Source organism: Odontesthes bonariensis, chromosome 15 (genome assembly GCF_027942865.1).
Source record: "Odontesthes bonariensis isolate fOdoBon6 chromosome 15, fOdoBon6.hap1, whole genome shotgun sequence".
Classification (NCBI taxonomy): Eukaryota; Metazoa; Chordata; class Actinopteri; order Atheriniformes; family Atherinopsidae; genus Odontesthes; species Odontesthes bonariensis.
The window spans coordinates 27600018-27617239 of record NC_134520.1 but is presented as its reverse complement, the minus strand read 5'-3'; the positions used below and the strand labels follow the sequence as shown (position 1 = coordinate 27617239).

Genomic DNA, 17222 nt, shown 5'->3' with positions numbered 1-17222 from the left:
GAAGTTACATTGTATTGCTTTAAATGACTCAGGAATTGGACAACAGAATAACAGTTTCATTTAGTAATCAAAGCTTCTGGTTAAAAGTCTTGTTGAATGTGTTGCTGTGGTTGGCCATGGGGAAGGATACATTCTGAATAATCTTGTCTATATTTACACTGTTCCACAATGATGATAGGCTACGTATTTAGGCGCAATAGATCAGACCAAAACTTTTCACATTTGCTCTAAAAACGATGTAACCAAGACTTGCACAAAATTGAACACTAGAATATCACCCAGCTTCAAATCTTGTACACCAACAGGCATTATCGTGGTTATGATTATTTTTTTTTTTACCTTCAATTTGTTTACCTGTGAAAGTACCCTGTCTGTAGCTATTTGCACACAATGCATTGTGGTATATTTTGCAAAAAAGTGTCAACAAGTGCTCAAGCGACTTTTGGGGCTTGGCAGCCAGTCATAGTGCATCTCTTGGACCATGTGGCTGCTGAGGATGATTATGGATTAGCATCTCTGCTCCTGCTGTGCTGCTTTACTGCATCATCTGTGTTTACTCAACTGGAAGTGAGCAAAACATCTGAGGAGAGAAGGGAAAAAACAAAGATTCATCTTGGAGACTTAAATTCAATTCAGTTAATCACAACAAATGTCATCTCAAAGCACTTCAAAGATACAGTCTAATTCAAACCAATTACGTTCAAAGTAAGTGAAATTCAATCATAATCCAATCCAGTCAAATTCAGTAAATTAAAGTTAAGTCCAGTTGATACAAAGCCAATTTTAAAAAAAGGAAAAGTTGAAGAGCGAAGGAACTTTCGTGTAATTTGTTTATATTTAGACACAGGGAGAGAAAAGGGAGATGTATGTGAGGGATTTGATTTGGCGTGTCCTGAAAGGTAACAATTACTTGGCTCTTAAGTGTTTTTTTCCAGCAGTGAAAAAAGAGAAAGAAAGAGGGAATCAAGTGAAGTGGAAAAGAAATGGATTTTAAGTCATTTAAAGAGCCATAAAATGTTAAACATAATAAAAAGGGAAATGATTAGGAGAACAGAAGAGAAGGGGACTCAAAACAAACTTGTTAAATCAAGAAATTCTACCAGTACCTGTGCCGAGTGAGGGTGTTGCATGAAGAATAGGGTGTGAAGACGCAGAGAAAGTGTTTTGGAGAGAAAGAAAGCCTTAAAGAAGGGACGCTTGTATTTATGCTTCTATGCTCGCAATGTGAGTGTGCACATTTTCCACAAAGCTCTCCTGGCAACCGTTTGATGGGCCAGCGATGTGGCCGTGCTGTGCATGGTTTGAGCCACCTGTCACACAGGCAGACGCCATGGTTGGCTCTTACCAAATCTGGAAAACACGCTTTAGATGTCTCAATAAAAAGAAAGTCTAAGTGACAACATTTAAAATCTGATTTCTTGATTTGAATTATTCACAGGGATTAAGCTGTTAATAAATAGACGGGGCGATCAAAGTCTTATTTATGATTAACTCTTGCCTTGTTGATGCTGGTGATTCACTCAGTGTAATGCTAAAATTCTCACTATATGCTGTGGCATTACTGAAATGAGCACCTTTCTGCCTGCTACCAGAGCTGGGCTCCATCCCTTCCTTTCTCTCTCTTTGCAGCACATATCACTCCATCAGTAGGTCAAGGACGCAGTTGCTGCCGGTATAGAGGCCATGCAGAGTGTGTTTGCCCCATAATCCCTTCATCTTTTTCTCACACAAACACACCGAGCTGAAGTGATAGCCGACTGCTACTTTTCCCTAGTGGTCCCGTTTGTAGTGTTAAGCCGTTGCATTTATGACAGTGTGTGTTTGTGCAGTGAATGAACAGGTGTCACAGTAAACACATTTTTCTATCCCATCTTTCATCTTTTGTCTCAGGGGTAAAATTCCTCCACCGTGTCTTTCTCACCTCACTTTCCTCCATTACTTTTTGCGCTCTCCCTATACAGAATGTGATTGTCTCTAGAGTGACTGACAGAGTGCAGCGGGAATTGCACATGCCTAAACTGACAGATGTAGAAAAAATAAATAAAAAAATGAAGGGGTCAAAACGGCACCAATTGAGACACTTTGCAGGGAAAATTGCAGGAAATTGAAGTTGTCTGTAAAAAGGCGACATGGGGATGAGTCACACATCACAGATATCACAGTATTATTACACTTGTAACACTTAACTAATCCACACGGGGTAATTCTCTCTCCGACTCTGTCTGTTGGGACATTTAAAGGGGTTAGTTACATTTCCAGAAGTTCTACTCAGGATTCATTTTCTTTTCTACAGACACAGAAGCAGGTCACAGCTTCAGGAAAGCTACCCAGTTTGACCAGTTACCCAAACTGCCATTCCAAAAATCACAACTTTATTTAATGCCCAGAGAACTTACTCTCATGGACCTAAAATTACATTCCATCTATTATTCAGGACAAGTTGCCTGGGTCCAGACCTTCAAATCTATCTAGTAAGTAAAGTAAACTTGACTGGCACTAATCCAGAAATGATGCAGCAAAATTAACTACAAGCCAATCTGTGCCATGGGTGTGGCTAACTGGGAAAGCTGAGTGTTGTTACTGTATTCAGGAGTTCCAATGCACTGTCCCCACTGAACGATGATTACAGTGGAGGCGATGTCAGATTGAAGCTGGAAACTAATTGTATTGGGTCAACAGCTCTGTCTGGTATTGGTCAATAAACAAAACTGAGAACACTCAAAGATTCAAAGTCACAGATCGTAGCAGCAAGTGCGCCCCCTTTTGGGAATTGGAATGAGGATAATTTGGGAAAATACCATCTGATCTAGTTCTGTGGGAAAGGCTGAACATGCAACAGAAACTCTGGAAAGTTCTCACCAATAAATACGCGGAGGAATTGGACACTGTTGTACATGCCTGCTTGGCAAATCCAACAGATTTCTGAATGGGTTTTGAGTCTGGATCTGAAGATATTTTCACTGCAACACTCCCACCAGATCCAACCCATCAGGTGCTGGTACACTTCACACCACTTGATGTGATCAATTAAAGGTTGAACAACTGACTCTGTGTATCAAGTGCATTTATTTAGATAATTTGAAAGTCATTGTGTGAACATCAGCAATAATATTCGCCCACACCATGATACTTGGGGTACTTGCCAACAGTAAACGTTTCATTCCTTCTCTGGTTTCTGCATCGACAACTCAACACTAGACAACTAATAAAAGGTCTTACACTGCTGAATGTTGAACTACTGCAGCTTGTCCTGTCTGGGCCAATATATTAGTAGAGGACATTGTGTAGATGGTGCATTTATTTCCTGTTAAATGAGTCACAGGTGTGTTTTCACTTCTCATATCCACAACATCTGTTTATTTTGCATGTGGACTAAGTTTAGCATCCTGGAATGATTAACACTCTTTTGCCTGGCTACATTTTCTTTGCTTGAGTCACCCACAAACAGAGCAGCTCCCGTGTTCCCTCTGTGGTTTGGTCAGCTGTGGCATAGTGCAGTGCAGGTACACGATAATAATTTAATTCTACTGTCTTTATATACACTCTTAGTTTTAAGAATGGTCAAAGGTGTTGACATCTCACTTGAAAAAGGTGCTGATTAACTCATGGTTGTTGTCTGTAGCAAGACTGGGAATGGGAGAAATAACTAATTCATTTGTCACTTTTTTCTCAGTATCTATAACGTAGATATTCTATATAAAATGATACCTGTGCTGTTTTTCTTTCTTTGAGTATATCAGATGATTGTTTGAAAGTGAGAAGATTGTGTATTTTCAGAACTATCCAGTTGTGCTAATGGAGGCATATTTGCTTCAGTGATGTGTTTGCAATGATGCCCCGAGGGCCTTGATGCTGCATGTGTTCGGTTTAAAAGAAGAAAAATAACTAGAAAAAAGTATTTTTCTATATTTTGGTGGAGTGGCTGTAATTGAAAGCTTTTGTCAGGTACTACAACTGCAAATTGGTCTGATGTCATGGCTATTGCAGAGACACCTTTCCTTAGTGACCTTTCCTTAATCACATATTGGCCTCAGTCCTAATTGGTCCTTTTTAAAAGTGTGTATCTGCTGGTATACGAGCTCCCTGATACACCTGTTTACCCAAATATTGATTAACACATTGAACTAACAGCTTTGGCTTGCTGAATTTAACTTGAAGCCATTTTGGCAAACACAATTGAGAATATTCATCATGTCTGTATTCCATTCAGTTGAGCTTATTTCATAGTTGTGATGCTGTGCATGATGGTTCAGTGTAATTTCCTTCTCTTAAACTTGACAAAATTGAGGTATTGATTGAATTTAGTTAGCCACTGTTTTTTGTGGTATTCCAGGAAGGTGACATGTATGTTTGTAGGAAAAAAAAAAAAAAAAAGGTCTATTAACTGTAGTGCAGTCAGTTGAAGATGAAGCATGTTACTCTGCTAGAACTGCAGAACCATCAGCAGTTCCAACTTGGTTTTGATGTAGAGAAGCCTGTATTTTACCATATGAAGTTAAAATGAATGGACACAATAATGAGTCTAATTTTTCTATTATATATGTTTGTACAGCTGACAAATGTCAGTACGGCTGGCACTTCAAAGATTCAAACCAATTGGAATCCAACTGATTGTAATGCAGTCATGAGCCAATCAAATCCAATTCATTAAAGGTGGGGTATGAGATCTTGGAAAAACGGTTCCTGCAAGCTATATTTTTGAAAATGCACAACCTTGCCTCTCCCTTCAGCCCACCCCTCGAAACCACGCCTTCAAAACACATGAACGAGTCACGAGTCTGTGAACGCGCAGGGGTGAGGGGGGCTGACGGTTGATTGGCATGTCAGAATCCAATAGAAGTAACTCTCATCATTACTTCTATTGGTCAGACATTTCCTCTTGCTACACCCTCTACAATGGACTAAAATATAAAACATTTTTTCCAAACATTCTATTTTAGTGGGTGCAAATCGGGTCGTGAGGAGGTTTTCAGACAATATGATAAAAAATGCTCCAGAAAACATCTCATACCCCACCTTTAAATTCCAAATTAGTCCAATTCATACATGCAAACTAAATTTAAATTTAAAAAAAAAAGTAACCTAGCTAAGGAACCCAACAGACTTTACCGAAACTCCCATCCTGTGCGTGCAGAAGCCAGACTCAGAATGGGTAGCCATCCGCCCGGCCAACTGGGGAGGTCATAGCCTGAAGGTAGGAAAACGCAGTGTGCAGTCCATGGATCTGCAGTTCATCTGACTAAAATCTGTTGAACTAATTCCATTGTGCTAAAATATACCCCGATTGGCCCTGGTCAGTTTCATTTATCAAGGCAAAAACAAAATGGACTGTCGCACAAAATCCTTGTATTGAGTTTGAACTTGAATGTGAGTTCTAGTCAAATAAGCGTACAGAGGTTCATACCTGATGTACAAATTCATTTTCTATTCTTTTTTTAAATAGTTGGTTGAATGAGACAGTCAGTTGTTTGGAGGCATCAGGCTGCAGGACATGTTGTCAAGATTTAGAACTAGTGCTCATCAGCTCCTCTGCTCCTCGCCTCCCTGCCCCATAGAGATGGGATTTATGGCTCTTTTGAGGGATCCGGCTCTTTATGGCTCGTTCCTTTCAAAGAGCCGTTCAAAAAACTGGCTCGTTCGCGAACGTCACAACACTACTGCCCCATGGTTACCTGTAACCATCCTCTATGCTTCCAGTAGATTCCCAAACCTTATTCCACTCTAAATCTGTACCAATGTTGTTTCTGCAGATACTATTCGACAAAGTAACTTCAATATGCGTGCCCGTGTGTGTCGGTCACAGGCAGCCATTTGAAATTAAATAATGGTGTGGATAAAGCTGGTGAGGTGGGCGGTGTGTTACGTCTTGCTCTGGGGTGACTGTAGCTGGAGGCAGCAGCAGCGTTTAGCGGGTATGGAGCCGACATGTCTGAAGGTGATTATCAGCTCGTTCGAGTGGTCCTTTTGATTTCATGTAGCTTGAACTTACACACAGTTACCAGGTGCCAGTTCAGGCTTCTGTGACATTCCTTATCAAGCTTCATCCTCTAAAGGCGGTAGCATGGTTGCCGCGTCTGTCACGGCGGTGTCGCACCGTGACGTCAAAATGACGTTTCAGGCCTGGCGCTTCCCTTGAAAAGACGGCGCAGCGCGTTGTCGTGCACCAGTCGATTTTTGTAACTTGGCGGCGCCGAGCACAACGAACCGGATGGACCGTTGTGAGACCAGGCTCAGTGAGGAGGTGTGTTTGAACAGGCAGCTGTACGAAACTGCAGTGAAACAGCACAGGGAGCAACGTAAACTCCCCAAACTGATGCACAGAGATTGGCAGAACTTTGGGGAAAGAGGGAGAGTTCTGTAAGAATGTGTGGAAGAAGCTACGGGACAGATACGTGAAGGAAAAGAAGAGGGCAGAGACTCTGTTGATGCCGGGGGCTTCAACCTTCACCTCTTTTAACTGAATTAAAAAATTAAAATGATCCGAAAACTGCAGCAGTATCATTAATTACAGTAGTCCTGCTCTTGACAGTGGCATTGTTTTCTTCTCCACTTTCGTGGTTGTAGAGTAGAGGTAACCTTCACGTAGCAGCGCCACCTCTGTGACGGAGAAAATTGCAACTACTGGCGCGCAACGACTTGCGCCACTATATAGGGTCCTATGGCGGGCACGAACTCGTGACGTCATCAACACCGCTCGCGCGAGCAGACGCAGCAACCATGCTAGAGCCTTTAGGGTTGTTTGCTTCAATGCTCCACCAAAGTGTGCACCCAAACATGCCGGCAGTGAAATAGGCCAGAAGCCAGAAGTGTGGTACTGACCAGACTTGTTTGAAATGACATTTTGTTTAATTTTAAGTTAAAGGCGGGGTAGGGGATCTTTTTCTGGAACATTTTTTTACATATTGCTTGAAATACTCTTCACACCCCCATTGCAACCAATTAATTAAAAGTTTTGACACAAATATGAAAAGTTTTAGTGGCCTCTAGAACGTACAATCTAGGAAAAACAGTATCCAATCATTGTGAACGGACCGTTCACAATGATTGGATTCTGATGCCGTCTATCAAACTGCAATCTGCTCCTCCTTCCCCCTCCTTCCCCCTCCTTCTCCCTGTGCGCGTACCCTGCTCCGTGAACGTCCAGAAGCTTGGCAGGAAGCTAAACTAGAGCCAGCTTGGCTAGCACCTAGCATTATTAAACGTATAGTTAGCATAAACTAAATACTAAATACTAAATACGGCAGCGATCGATGCTTGCTGTCAGAACAGCGCTCGTGCACCTTCGTGCTCGTGCGCGTTCATGTACTCTAGAGGCGTGCCTTCGGGGGAAAGTGAAGAAAAGGGTTGGGACTTTTTACCTGTGTATTTTCAAAATGCAGCTTCGCTGGACTCAAAATCCAGGATCTCCTACCCTACCTTTAAGTTTTCAAGCCTGAAGAGGGAGTGTTACTGCAAAGAATTAATAGAATGTCATGTTTGGATATATTATGGAAGAGAAAGGCATAAAGAAACGGGTTTAGCTTATTATGTTTATCTATCCAGTGGTATAAGGATCTAACCACAAATCAATGTGACCTCGACTTTTAAAGTCACGGTTATTAATGAATCGCAGTTTATAGATTGGGTTTCAAACAATTGAGTTTCGTTTTGACTTTTAAAAAGTCCACTTAATGCTCGTTTACAGATTTATTTTATTTTTGGTGGCTACCAAATAAAGTTTAAATGCTTTAATGTTCTAAAATCATCAATTTTTTTCATACTGTACATTGTTGCAGCACCAGTTGTCATTTGAAACTCTCTTAGCTCCTTTCTCTTTAAAAAAAAAAAAAAGAAAAAGAAAAAAAAGCCCAGTCTGCCCAGATTTGCCAAAAATAGTGTATTGCAAGACAGCTGTTCATTCTTAGTTTGAGTTGTGTTAAGCTAGCTGTCAATCATTTTTGCAGCCCACAATATTGTTCATTATTTTTTTTGATGAGTCTTTGTAAGAATGTCACTGACATTTTAGCCATTGTGATCTCATGACTTTATTCATGAAAAACAATCATCTTCATCAGTCGGGTTCCCACTTTCTGGTATAGCAGCTGACGGATCAACCTTGCTCTTCATGGACCACATTTTTTCAATATATACCATATATTTTCAGTCAAGTTGAGATCTAGACTCTTTGCTGAGCATGTCATTGAGTCGATTTGTCTCTTCTGAAGAAACGTTTGAAAACTTATTGCTCTATAACCCCCAATATCATCGATGATTGTGGAATTATTTTGTCTTACTTCAGGCAGTCATCTTTATACATTTAACTTCACCGTGCACCAAACTAAAGCTCTGCCATAATTTCCTTGCCCAATACAGATTGGTGATTCTTCACTAAATATCACCTTCAAATCCAATAATCCGGTCCAAGTCTACTTCAGTTTAGCCCACTGTAACCTTCATTTCTTCTGGTGAGGCATCAGTGATGGTTTAAGTTGGGCTTTGCTTGGATGTAAATCCCATTTTCTACAGCCAGTTTGGTCACAAACATCGACTCCTGTTTCTACCCATTTCTATTTAGTTTCTTTTGTTGTGTTTTTCTATTTTCTAGGCATATTGCTTTGAGTTTTCTTTCCTGACACTTTGAACATGTTGTTTGTTCTGTGTGTGTCCTTTTTTTTTTAAAACCTTCCCATTTTGTTTTGCACTTACTCCAAATTTTAGACACAGCTGACTGGAAATGCCCAAGATCTTTTAACGCTGAGTTCCCTTACCTTTTTGAAGGAGTTTATGATCCTTTCCACTGTTTCCACTGTCAGCTTTTTGTGTTGGGGCCATATTGGGGCCATGTTTCCTGCCAATCAGCCCGGTGCAACAGACTGTTAAGCTCTGCAAGCACTCTCTTTTAACTGCACACTCATTTCCAAATTTAGAATTGTGAAGCTACTTGTTTTAGAATTGAAAAATTACAAAGTGATTCCATATTTTTTTTCCACTTCATCTTACAGCCTTTTATCTATTGGTATAATTAACAGAGCTAGAATATTCAACTATTAGATAAAATAGTTTTGTGTCATATCTGTGTTTTGCCTTTTTTAGGAGGAAAATTTGAATGAACGTCCTCCACATGTTGTAATGCAGTAATTTATCCCAGTGGTTGTATATTATTATGCAAGTATATAAGTACTTAAAATGAATTTGATATGGTAATATAATCCATCACAAACTGAAACCAAAAGTTTTCTGATTGTAACATGTATTTAATAAGCGATGCAAAATTAAAACCTTGTTTTTCTTGACTGTAGGACGATAGCCTCGCTAATTGTGCCTTTCTTTGGTTGGTCTTGCTTATACGCTTTTGACTATATTTTCTTGCCCAGGTGTAGGTGGCTTTGCATGTCTGTCACTTCACTGAGGCTATTTGAAACACTTCCCCATTTCTTCTCAAAACATCTGTATCTGAATTCAACTAAAATATAACATTGTAGAACAATGTAACTGGTTTTGGTGAAAACAAATGGGTCATTACAACAGAAATGTAAAAGGCAATAGGAGGATAAAACTGGGGAAAAAAAGGGGAAAAGAGCAGTGTGGCGTGCTAAACTGTTAAATTGTAAGGCTCAGACAAAAGGCAGGATTGTTTATGTTTCTAAAAATAGTTTTTATCTTTTGTTTGTGCTGAGAGGAATGGACCTTCAGCTCAGCTGAAAGTATAGAAAAGCAGAGGGCTGCGCGAAGAAATCGCTCCCTACGGAGAAAAGGCATTAAGTCGTGTAGATAAACCGTGTCTTTATTTTTTTGAATGCATCATCTGTCCGTTGTGGGCTTTTGTAAGTAAGAGACAAAAAGCTTGAAACATTTACTGATTTTAGATGATCTTGCACAGCATTTCACATTGTGTTTGAAGCTTCAGTTTTGTATTTTTACAAAGTATTTTTTCTCTTCTTCTTTTATTTTTTCCATTTATTATTAATTCAAGATCTTAGCTTGTTCTCAAGGAAATGTGCATGTTAGCCAGAGAAAGAAGAAAATGAAATGCAGCAGGAACTTTAGAAATTTTACAGCAAACGCAGAGGTGCATTAAATGAGTGAAAAACAGGATAAATAACATAGGAGCAGATTGAATTTCTGCTGAAGTCCTAACAGTGCTTTTGTCTAAACCTATTAAGCACTACGTGTTGGCATAAAATCAAACAGAAAAAAAAAACTAAATACTTTGTTTATCAAGTCATTGTTAAGTGGAATTGAGTCTTTAAGGCAGAACAGTCTTATTTTCTTAATAAAGTTAGTTTTGCTTTCTCGACTCTTGTGCTTCAAACTTCCTCATTATGCCTATGAAATGAATATTGATTGGGAAGAATGCTTTTATTCTTCTTTTGATTATTACAAGACTATAATAAGGACTCGTAAAACAGACCGAAATGTTATGATTGATTGATTATTTTGTTTTTGCCTTTTTATTTGTATTTGGTTGCTTCAACCTTAGGATTAAAGCTGCCATTTCCCAAATACCTCCTCTGTATGTAGCAGAACTGATCGATCAGAAACATAAATATGGAGCAAAAATCCAAAGAAAAGGCCCCTCTCTTCTTCGCTTTACGTGGCCCTCACTGGGGTGAAACCTGCATGCTCCGTGGGCTGAATGGTTGCTGGAGTGGGTTGAAAAAGAGAACAATGTACACATTAAAATACCACTGTAATGGTTGTATGACTGCTTTAGGTGTTTTTTCTTTATAAGTGAGATGTTTTTTACATAATTTGATGAATTGGAATGAAAATGTTTTTCCATGAAAGCAACTGTCAGCCTGACCTCCCAGAAATGTCAGTCTGGCTTTCGCTTGTTTATGAGCATTGTATGACCATGAATTTGCTACATTACCATAACACAAAGTTCATTTCTTTGTTTACATCTTTGAATGGTGGCACAAAACATGGCCTCCATTAGCTGACGGCGAATAAAAGCACTTAAGGGCAGTGTTAGCCGACAATTCAGACCAGCCGCCTCCTCCAAATGCTAATCAATTCTCGAAAAACTGTTGTCTTTTTTTTTTTTTTCCGTTTTATCTGAGCATGTGGGAAGTTAAGTCGTTTACTGTAAATAAAGAAATAAAAATAAATTTTACGATCCCATCTCGTCTTTGGCGTTGCATACCAGTGGATACTGGTCAGTTCAGTTGATACTGAAGTGGTCCTCACACATCTGCAGAATTTTTTAATTCAATGAATAAGAGTCTGTTTAAACTTCTATGCTGTGTTAGTGTTTTATACCTGTACAGTCTTTGTATCTGGACACTGGGAGCGTCGATTTTCAGGTCAACAATTTGTTTCAACCTGTCTGGAAAAGGGCAGGCAATTTAGGGGGAGGAAACCTAAAACCTGACTAACGCCACTAGTATTTCACCAGTGTTTCATTAGTCGGTCCAAACTTTTGTGTTACGCCCCCTCAAACTGTTTGAAAGTCCTGATCTTGCGCGTCTCATGATAATCCAGCTACTTTGCAAGGTAACATCCACTTTTAGGGATGGACGCAGAATACAAATTCAAACAATTGAACAAATAGTTAGTTACATTAGCTTAATTAGTTAATCACTTAGTCATTTAAACTGACACAATTTACTGAGGTCTTAATGATGCAGCAGCTCCATTTTCATGCATTAAGTTCCAGCCGTATTCGTTTTGGGGCGTTAACTGTATGAAGTGCCCAACTAGACACTTGTCTTTTTTTTTTTTTTTTTTTTTTTTTTTTTTGTTACCAGGGTCTGCCTCTTTTGAGATTTCAGTAACCCTTATTGTGTTATTGGTATATGAGAGAGCGTACGGTAAAAAGCCTGAGAGCTCAGACCTTGTCAGTACATATTTTTATGCAGACAGTGCCGGTAAAAACGTGTCTTGAAGGAATTTAGTTGAATTTTACACAAATGTTTGCTGGGAGCTCATTGATGAAGTGAGTACATTTTAGTGGTAAAAAGTCATCATGACATCTTATCTGTTCCACTCTCACAAATACAATACTATAGAAACACCTAAATGGATTCTCTTGAAGGTTTTGCACAGATGTCCACATAGACACACGTTTGAAACGAGCTGTGTTTGATGGCCAAATTTCTCTAATCTTGGGTTCCTGCCTAACAACCACTGTGACTGTATAAATGTTGAATGCTGCCTGGTTGAAGATGAGTGTGAACTATCCACATATTTAGGATTCACTGTTTAGTTTCACGTACACCGCTCTGTTTGCTATGTTGTCCTTTTGGACAAGTTTTAATAATAATAATACATAAGTTTTATATAGCGCTTTTCCAAATGCTCAAAGACTATGGTTTAACCCTCAGGCTTATGGACATCACAGGGGTGTAGCCTAAAAAGACTTTGTGCTGCTGTTTATTTTACTTTATTTTGTGCAGCTGTATACCATGGAAACCCACTACAAAGACACCAAGGATCACAGAGTTAGCAGTTTTCAGGGATGTTCATCACTAAGACAGACTATGAGGATTTCTTGCTGTGCTATTGCATCTTTATCACCTCCTTTTTTGTCTGAGCTCATCATAACCTCTCACTAAAGAAACAAAAAATGCTTTCCTGCTGGAGGATCTAATCTGATTTACGACTTTGATGCATCAGTGTGTGTCTCTCATGTGGCATGGAGTGCTGTGTGTTGGGCTGCTGTGCGTCGAAGCCTGACTGCAGATGGAATGCTTTTCATCTTTAAAAGTACACTTTATCACTAATAAGTGCTCATTAAGAAGAAATGACAGCAATGCGGTATGTCCCTCACCACAAGTTTATCGTGCAGGATATTCGCGTAGGTGATGAAAAACAGGGTATTATTAGTTTAATAATCACAGTTTATGAGCTTTACTTTTCTAGTTGTCATATTGCTATTGAGACCAGTTGACTAGATTTGTCAGTAACTTTCTTGCTGTTAGCCAGATGTATCACACTGTTGACTTTTGTTCACTTACCCTGTTTAATTGTTCATGTTTTTTCAGGTTTAAACATGGTTCAGTGTTTTAAAATCTATATAAGTTGTTTTGTTGATATGATGTAAAGATGATTAAACCGGAATAAACTGTATTATTTGAAAACTGGGAACCAGGCCTGATGCAGAACTGAGAAATGCTGGACATGCACCCTGTACGGAGACATTTTTATGATCAATATAGTGGCCAATTAAACCTATAACATGTAACTCAATTAAATTAGCACAGAGCAGAGTGTACTGGACCAAAAAATGACTTGGTTTATCCCAGTACTATTCTGTGGCATAGTGATTACATCTCTTTTGTTAAGGTCCATTTTGTTTCTCTTCTCAACTCTCTTTCCATCTTCATCAGATTTGAATGTCTTGACCAATGACTTGGCAAAACGTTGCCAGGTAACCGTGGTAGCATGCGCAGGATAAAACCACAGCCCCTCACAATATAGCATTTCTGTCCCACCATGCAATGCTCCTTCATTTTTTCTTCTTCATGGGCTCTCTTGGATCCTCTCTGGCATTACTCATAATGTTTGACTCTTCAGACCACTACAATAGACTTTATATTCAAGAAGATATGCAGCTCAGATCATGGCTGGGCATTTCCATCATGCAGTTGCTGTTCTTTTTTTATCATCAAAAATGTGAATTAAAAGAGCCAGAGATAGAACAGTGGCGGCCTGGTAAGTTGTGATGGTACAGTTTTGACACTAAGGGGTTAATTGATAACACAAATGATTGGTTTGATGGTATCAAGGTGGCGTAATTTTGTTGAAACTATAGTTTAGATTGTTTGTGCCATAGTTGAACTATTGTTTGAATCTTGCTTGTTCTGGCCTTGTTAAGATCCATTAACTGAAGTTTTCTTGCTTTTTTTTTTCCTTTTTAGGAAGTCCATGAAATTCTGAAAGAGTACGAGCTGAAGTACTGCTTTGTGGACCGAAACAAAGGCACAGGTAAAACTCACACCTAGCCAGAAATGTACACGCAAGCAAAAGCACTATTGTAATCCAATACTTGTAAGGACCCTATTAAACCTGCCTTACAGTTCTAATCTCAACCTTTTCAGCTCGAGCCTTTCTCAAACATCCATTATGCAGCATTAATGGTATTTGATCATTCAGACTTCAGCAATTCAGCAATAGATGATGTGTGTCATAACACAAAAACCCCTTTAAAATTAGAGTCCTTCAGAAATATGACATATTCCCATGTTGATTAATATCAGCGTGTCAAACATGCTGTAATTATGTAAAATGGTAATGGTGTTGACATGAGATTTAATTACATTTAAAACAACCTTAATCAAAAGTCAGTGACATGGTTTGACATAAAAAAAAAAAAAAAAAAAAAAAAAAAAGGAAACAACTTTGACTACCAAATTTCATCAGTTTCACAACATTTTATCTTTTGGATTAAACTGATTGTAAGCATTCAACTGCCAGCCTATTTAAGTGTTGGTCCTTTACTTTATCCCAGAACCTCTTGAGACCTGGTGCTACACGTGAAAAAATTAGGCTGTTTTTGCTTAATTTTTAGCAACAATCCAAGAAACGTATTAAGTTACTGGAATAAACTATTGTAAGTACAATCAGATATACTCATAGCTTGATGGTAGTGCAGAAATACTGATATTAACTTGCACACTTTCTTCAATTCTTCATATAATGGAAAATTTTGTTTGTTCTTATCATAATCATTAAGGTTTCCATCCATTTTGGGGATTGAAAATCTGGGGTCACTGCTGCCCTATAACAGCGTATATGTCAGAACACCACTCTGAGTGATCTCTATTGTTAGAATTAATGAGGCCAGATAAAGAAAAAGCAATGACCAGGGAGGCAAATTAACCTGTGACTGAAACTCCAACCAGTTCTCATCGGGGTGGGTGTTCAGGAGGACACACTTAAATGCAGATCTGGTCGAAGGAAAGTTGAACCCTAAACATACAGCCATGCCCTATCTGTGACCTCTTACTTTTTATTTCTAAAGCAGTGCAGTAATGATTATCTCAGAGTGGGTGGAGCACATCAGGAGGAATGGCTGAAACATTGCTTAACATGTTGTAAAAACAAGTGAAAGTTGTTGGTCTCTACCAGCCACAGCTACTTCCTAATCAACTGAATACAGCATATTTTCTCTTTGGTGTTTTCGTGCAGTAATTTGTCTCTCCAGAGAACAATTTTCTTGTCTTTCACCACATCTATTGAAGTTACATTTAAGTGGATTAATCACCTCAAACATTACATGCCTAACATTACTCTCTACCTTATTTGAAACGTTTTTTTTTTTTCTAGTTATAGCTTTAGCTCTGATTTAAATTCTGAACTTTACCATAAAATCTGATTTAAACCTCATTTAGGGTTTCCCACATTCTCATTCTCTGACAGCCTTTGCTTCTCATGTGCAGAAATACAGAAACACACACACACATGACCCCCTGCCCCGAGAGTGTGTCCCTTTCCAGGGAAATCTTACATAGTGCCTATATTTAGTCCCTGTAGTCTGCCAAGCACCTGAAAGGGAACACTTTTAGAAAGTAGCGGGGGGCTGTAAACAGCTGAGATATCAAAGCAACGGTCTGTCCAAAAGGTTAATGGTGTTTCAGAGTGAATGAGAGAGAGCCAGATGAAACAGGGGTCCTTGTTGGTGAAGCAGCGTCGGTGCAGTTCTAATTAGGTCACTGCCATAATGTTGGGCTCTGATCTATTGAGATGGGTGAAGCGGGAGGAATTGGACATTGCGAACATCATAGGCTCTTTTATACTCAGGTGAATTTTCCTGAACAACCCAGAGGGATGCTCGCTGTAGCAGTTCCTGTCCCTTTTTTCCTCTATCTCTCTTCCTTTTGTAAAACTACCACTTCCTTTCCTAGCTCTCTGTTCTCTCAAACATCAACACCATCACCCTCCATCAATTTCTTTTGTTTGTATATCTTTTTTTTTTTTTTCTTCAATGGCGAACCACTCGCCATTGATTCGGTAATTTGACGACATCATATGGCGATGTTTGGGTGGAAAAATATTGGCTTTTTGAGTTAGTATGTTAATGTCTCCCCAAACATTCTCAATCTTAATTCAAAGAGTTCTGTCGATGGCCTCAGGTGAAACCAAATATTTTTCCAGGTAATATTGTTATAGATGTTATTAAGGACTCTGCTAAGATACAACAGAGGTGAGGCAGGAGGTTTTTTCTGCAGGAGCTTTCATAGCTTTTATTTTTCAACTTGTAAGTCAGTCCTTCTAATAAAACAACCTATTCTAATGGCTATTTATTCTTTCAAAATTTGCCTGCTTGGGTTTTCTCTAGCTGGTCCCCTGCCACATAAATTGAGGGTGAGTGTAATCTAAATTGACCATAAGGGTGAGTGTGTATTGTCTCTCTCTCTCTGTGTTGCTCTGAGAAGCCCTGATGGCCTGTTCAGAGATTACCTGCCTCTCGTCTGTTAGCTGAAGTGTCCCCCAGGCCACCTGAACAGAGTATTGAAATTGGAGGGAGGGAGAGCTCTAATCTAATTTTCTTTGGCCGTGTCATAATGGTGTTTTGTGTTCAGGTTTGGTAACATTACAGTTTCAGATAGTGGAAAATATATTTATATCTTTATCTGCTGAATGGGAGCATATTTCACCTTTTTGATATCGGTTTCCAAATCCCAGATGTTCTGTGACCTCATTTAGGGACATTTTCCTGAAGCCAAGGTTTTTCCTTGTTGCTGTCGGCTGAAAAGCTGATCAAGTGGCTTATCAATTACTCAGAACTTGATAATCACCACTGGGAGAATTTTCGGCGTAATAATCATTGTTAAACTGTCCATCTGTGATCTAAAACTACTGTCGTCTTCATTGTTTTTCCAGTCTTCCTCTCTAACCTGCCTCTCCACTCTACCTTGGGAAGGCATTTGTTGGGATGTTGTCCAGTGGCCAAAGTTGTCTGCGTTATCTAGCTCTCTCTGTTGGCTGTCACAAGCACAGTGCAAGTGCAATGTTAACTGGTTTGTTCTGCTGCATTGCAAAGTACATTTGAAAATGGGGGATATTTGCAGGAGAGGGCTCTGTGAAAAGGCCACCAAAGAGGGCAACATCTGGTCACCCTATTACAAGTGTTCTCAATGGCACGTTTTGCTATTTATTTATTTATTTATTTTTATGTTTGTATTGTTCTATTTTGAAAGATTAAACTTCCACGGGAGAAGTTGAACTGAATTACATTCTGATTAGCTCTCTCATGTTGAGATGAGGAGAGGAACAGGGTTTGGTTTAGGTGGTATACA

At 39.2% G+C, this 17222-nt stretch overlaps 1 protein-coding gene across 2 annotated transcripts in view; it reads left to right on the top strand.

Annotated features, from left to right (window-relative positions):
- raver2 (ribonucleoprotein, PTB-binding 2) overlaps positions 1-17222 on the top strand; it is a 102632-nt gene that overhangs the window by 9526 nt on the left and 75884 nt on the right. For both annotated transcript variants that reach the window (XM_075485805.1, XM_075485804.1), the window contains exon 2: positions 13842-13908. In XM_075485805.1, the coding sequence (XP_075341920.1) occupies positions 13842-13908 (67 nt within the window). The remainder of the gene's footprint in view (positions 1-13841; positions 13909-17222) is intronic.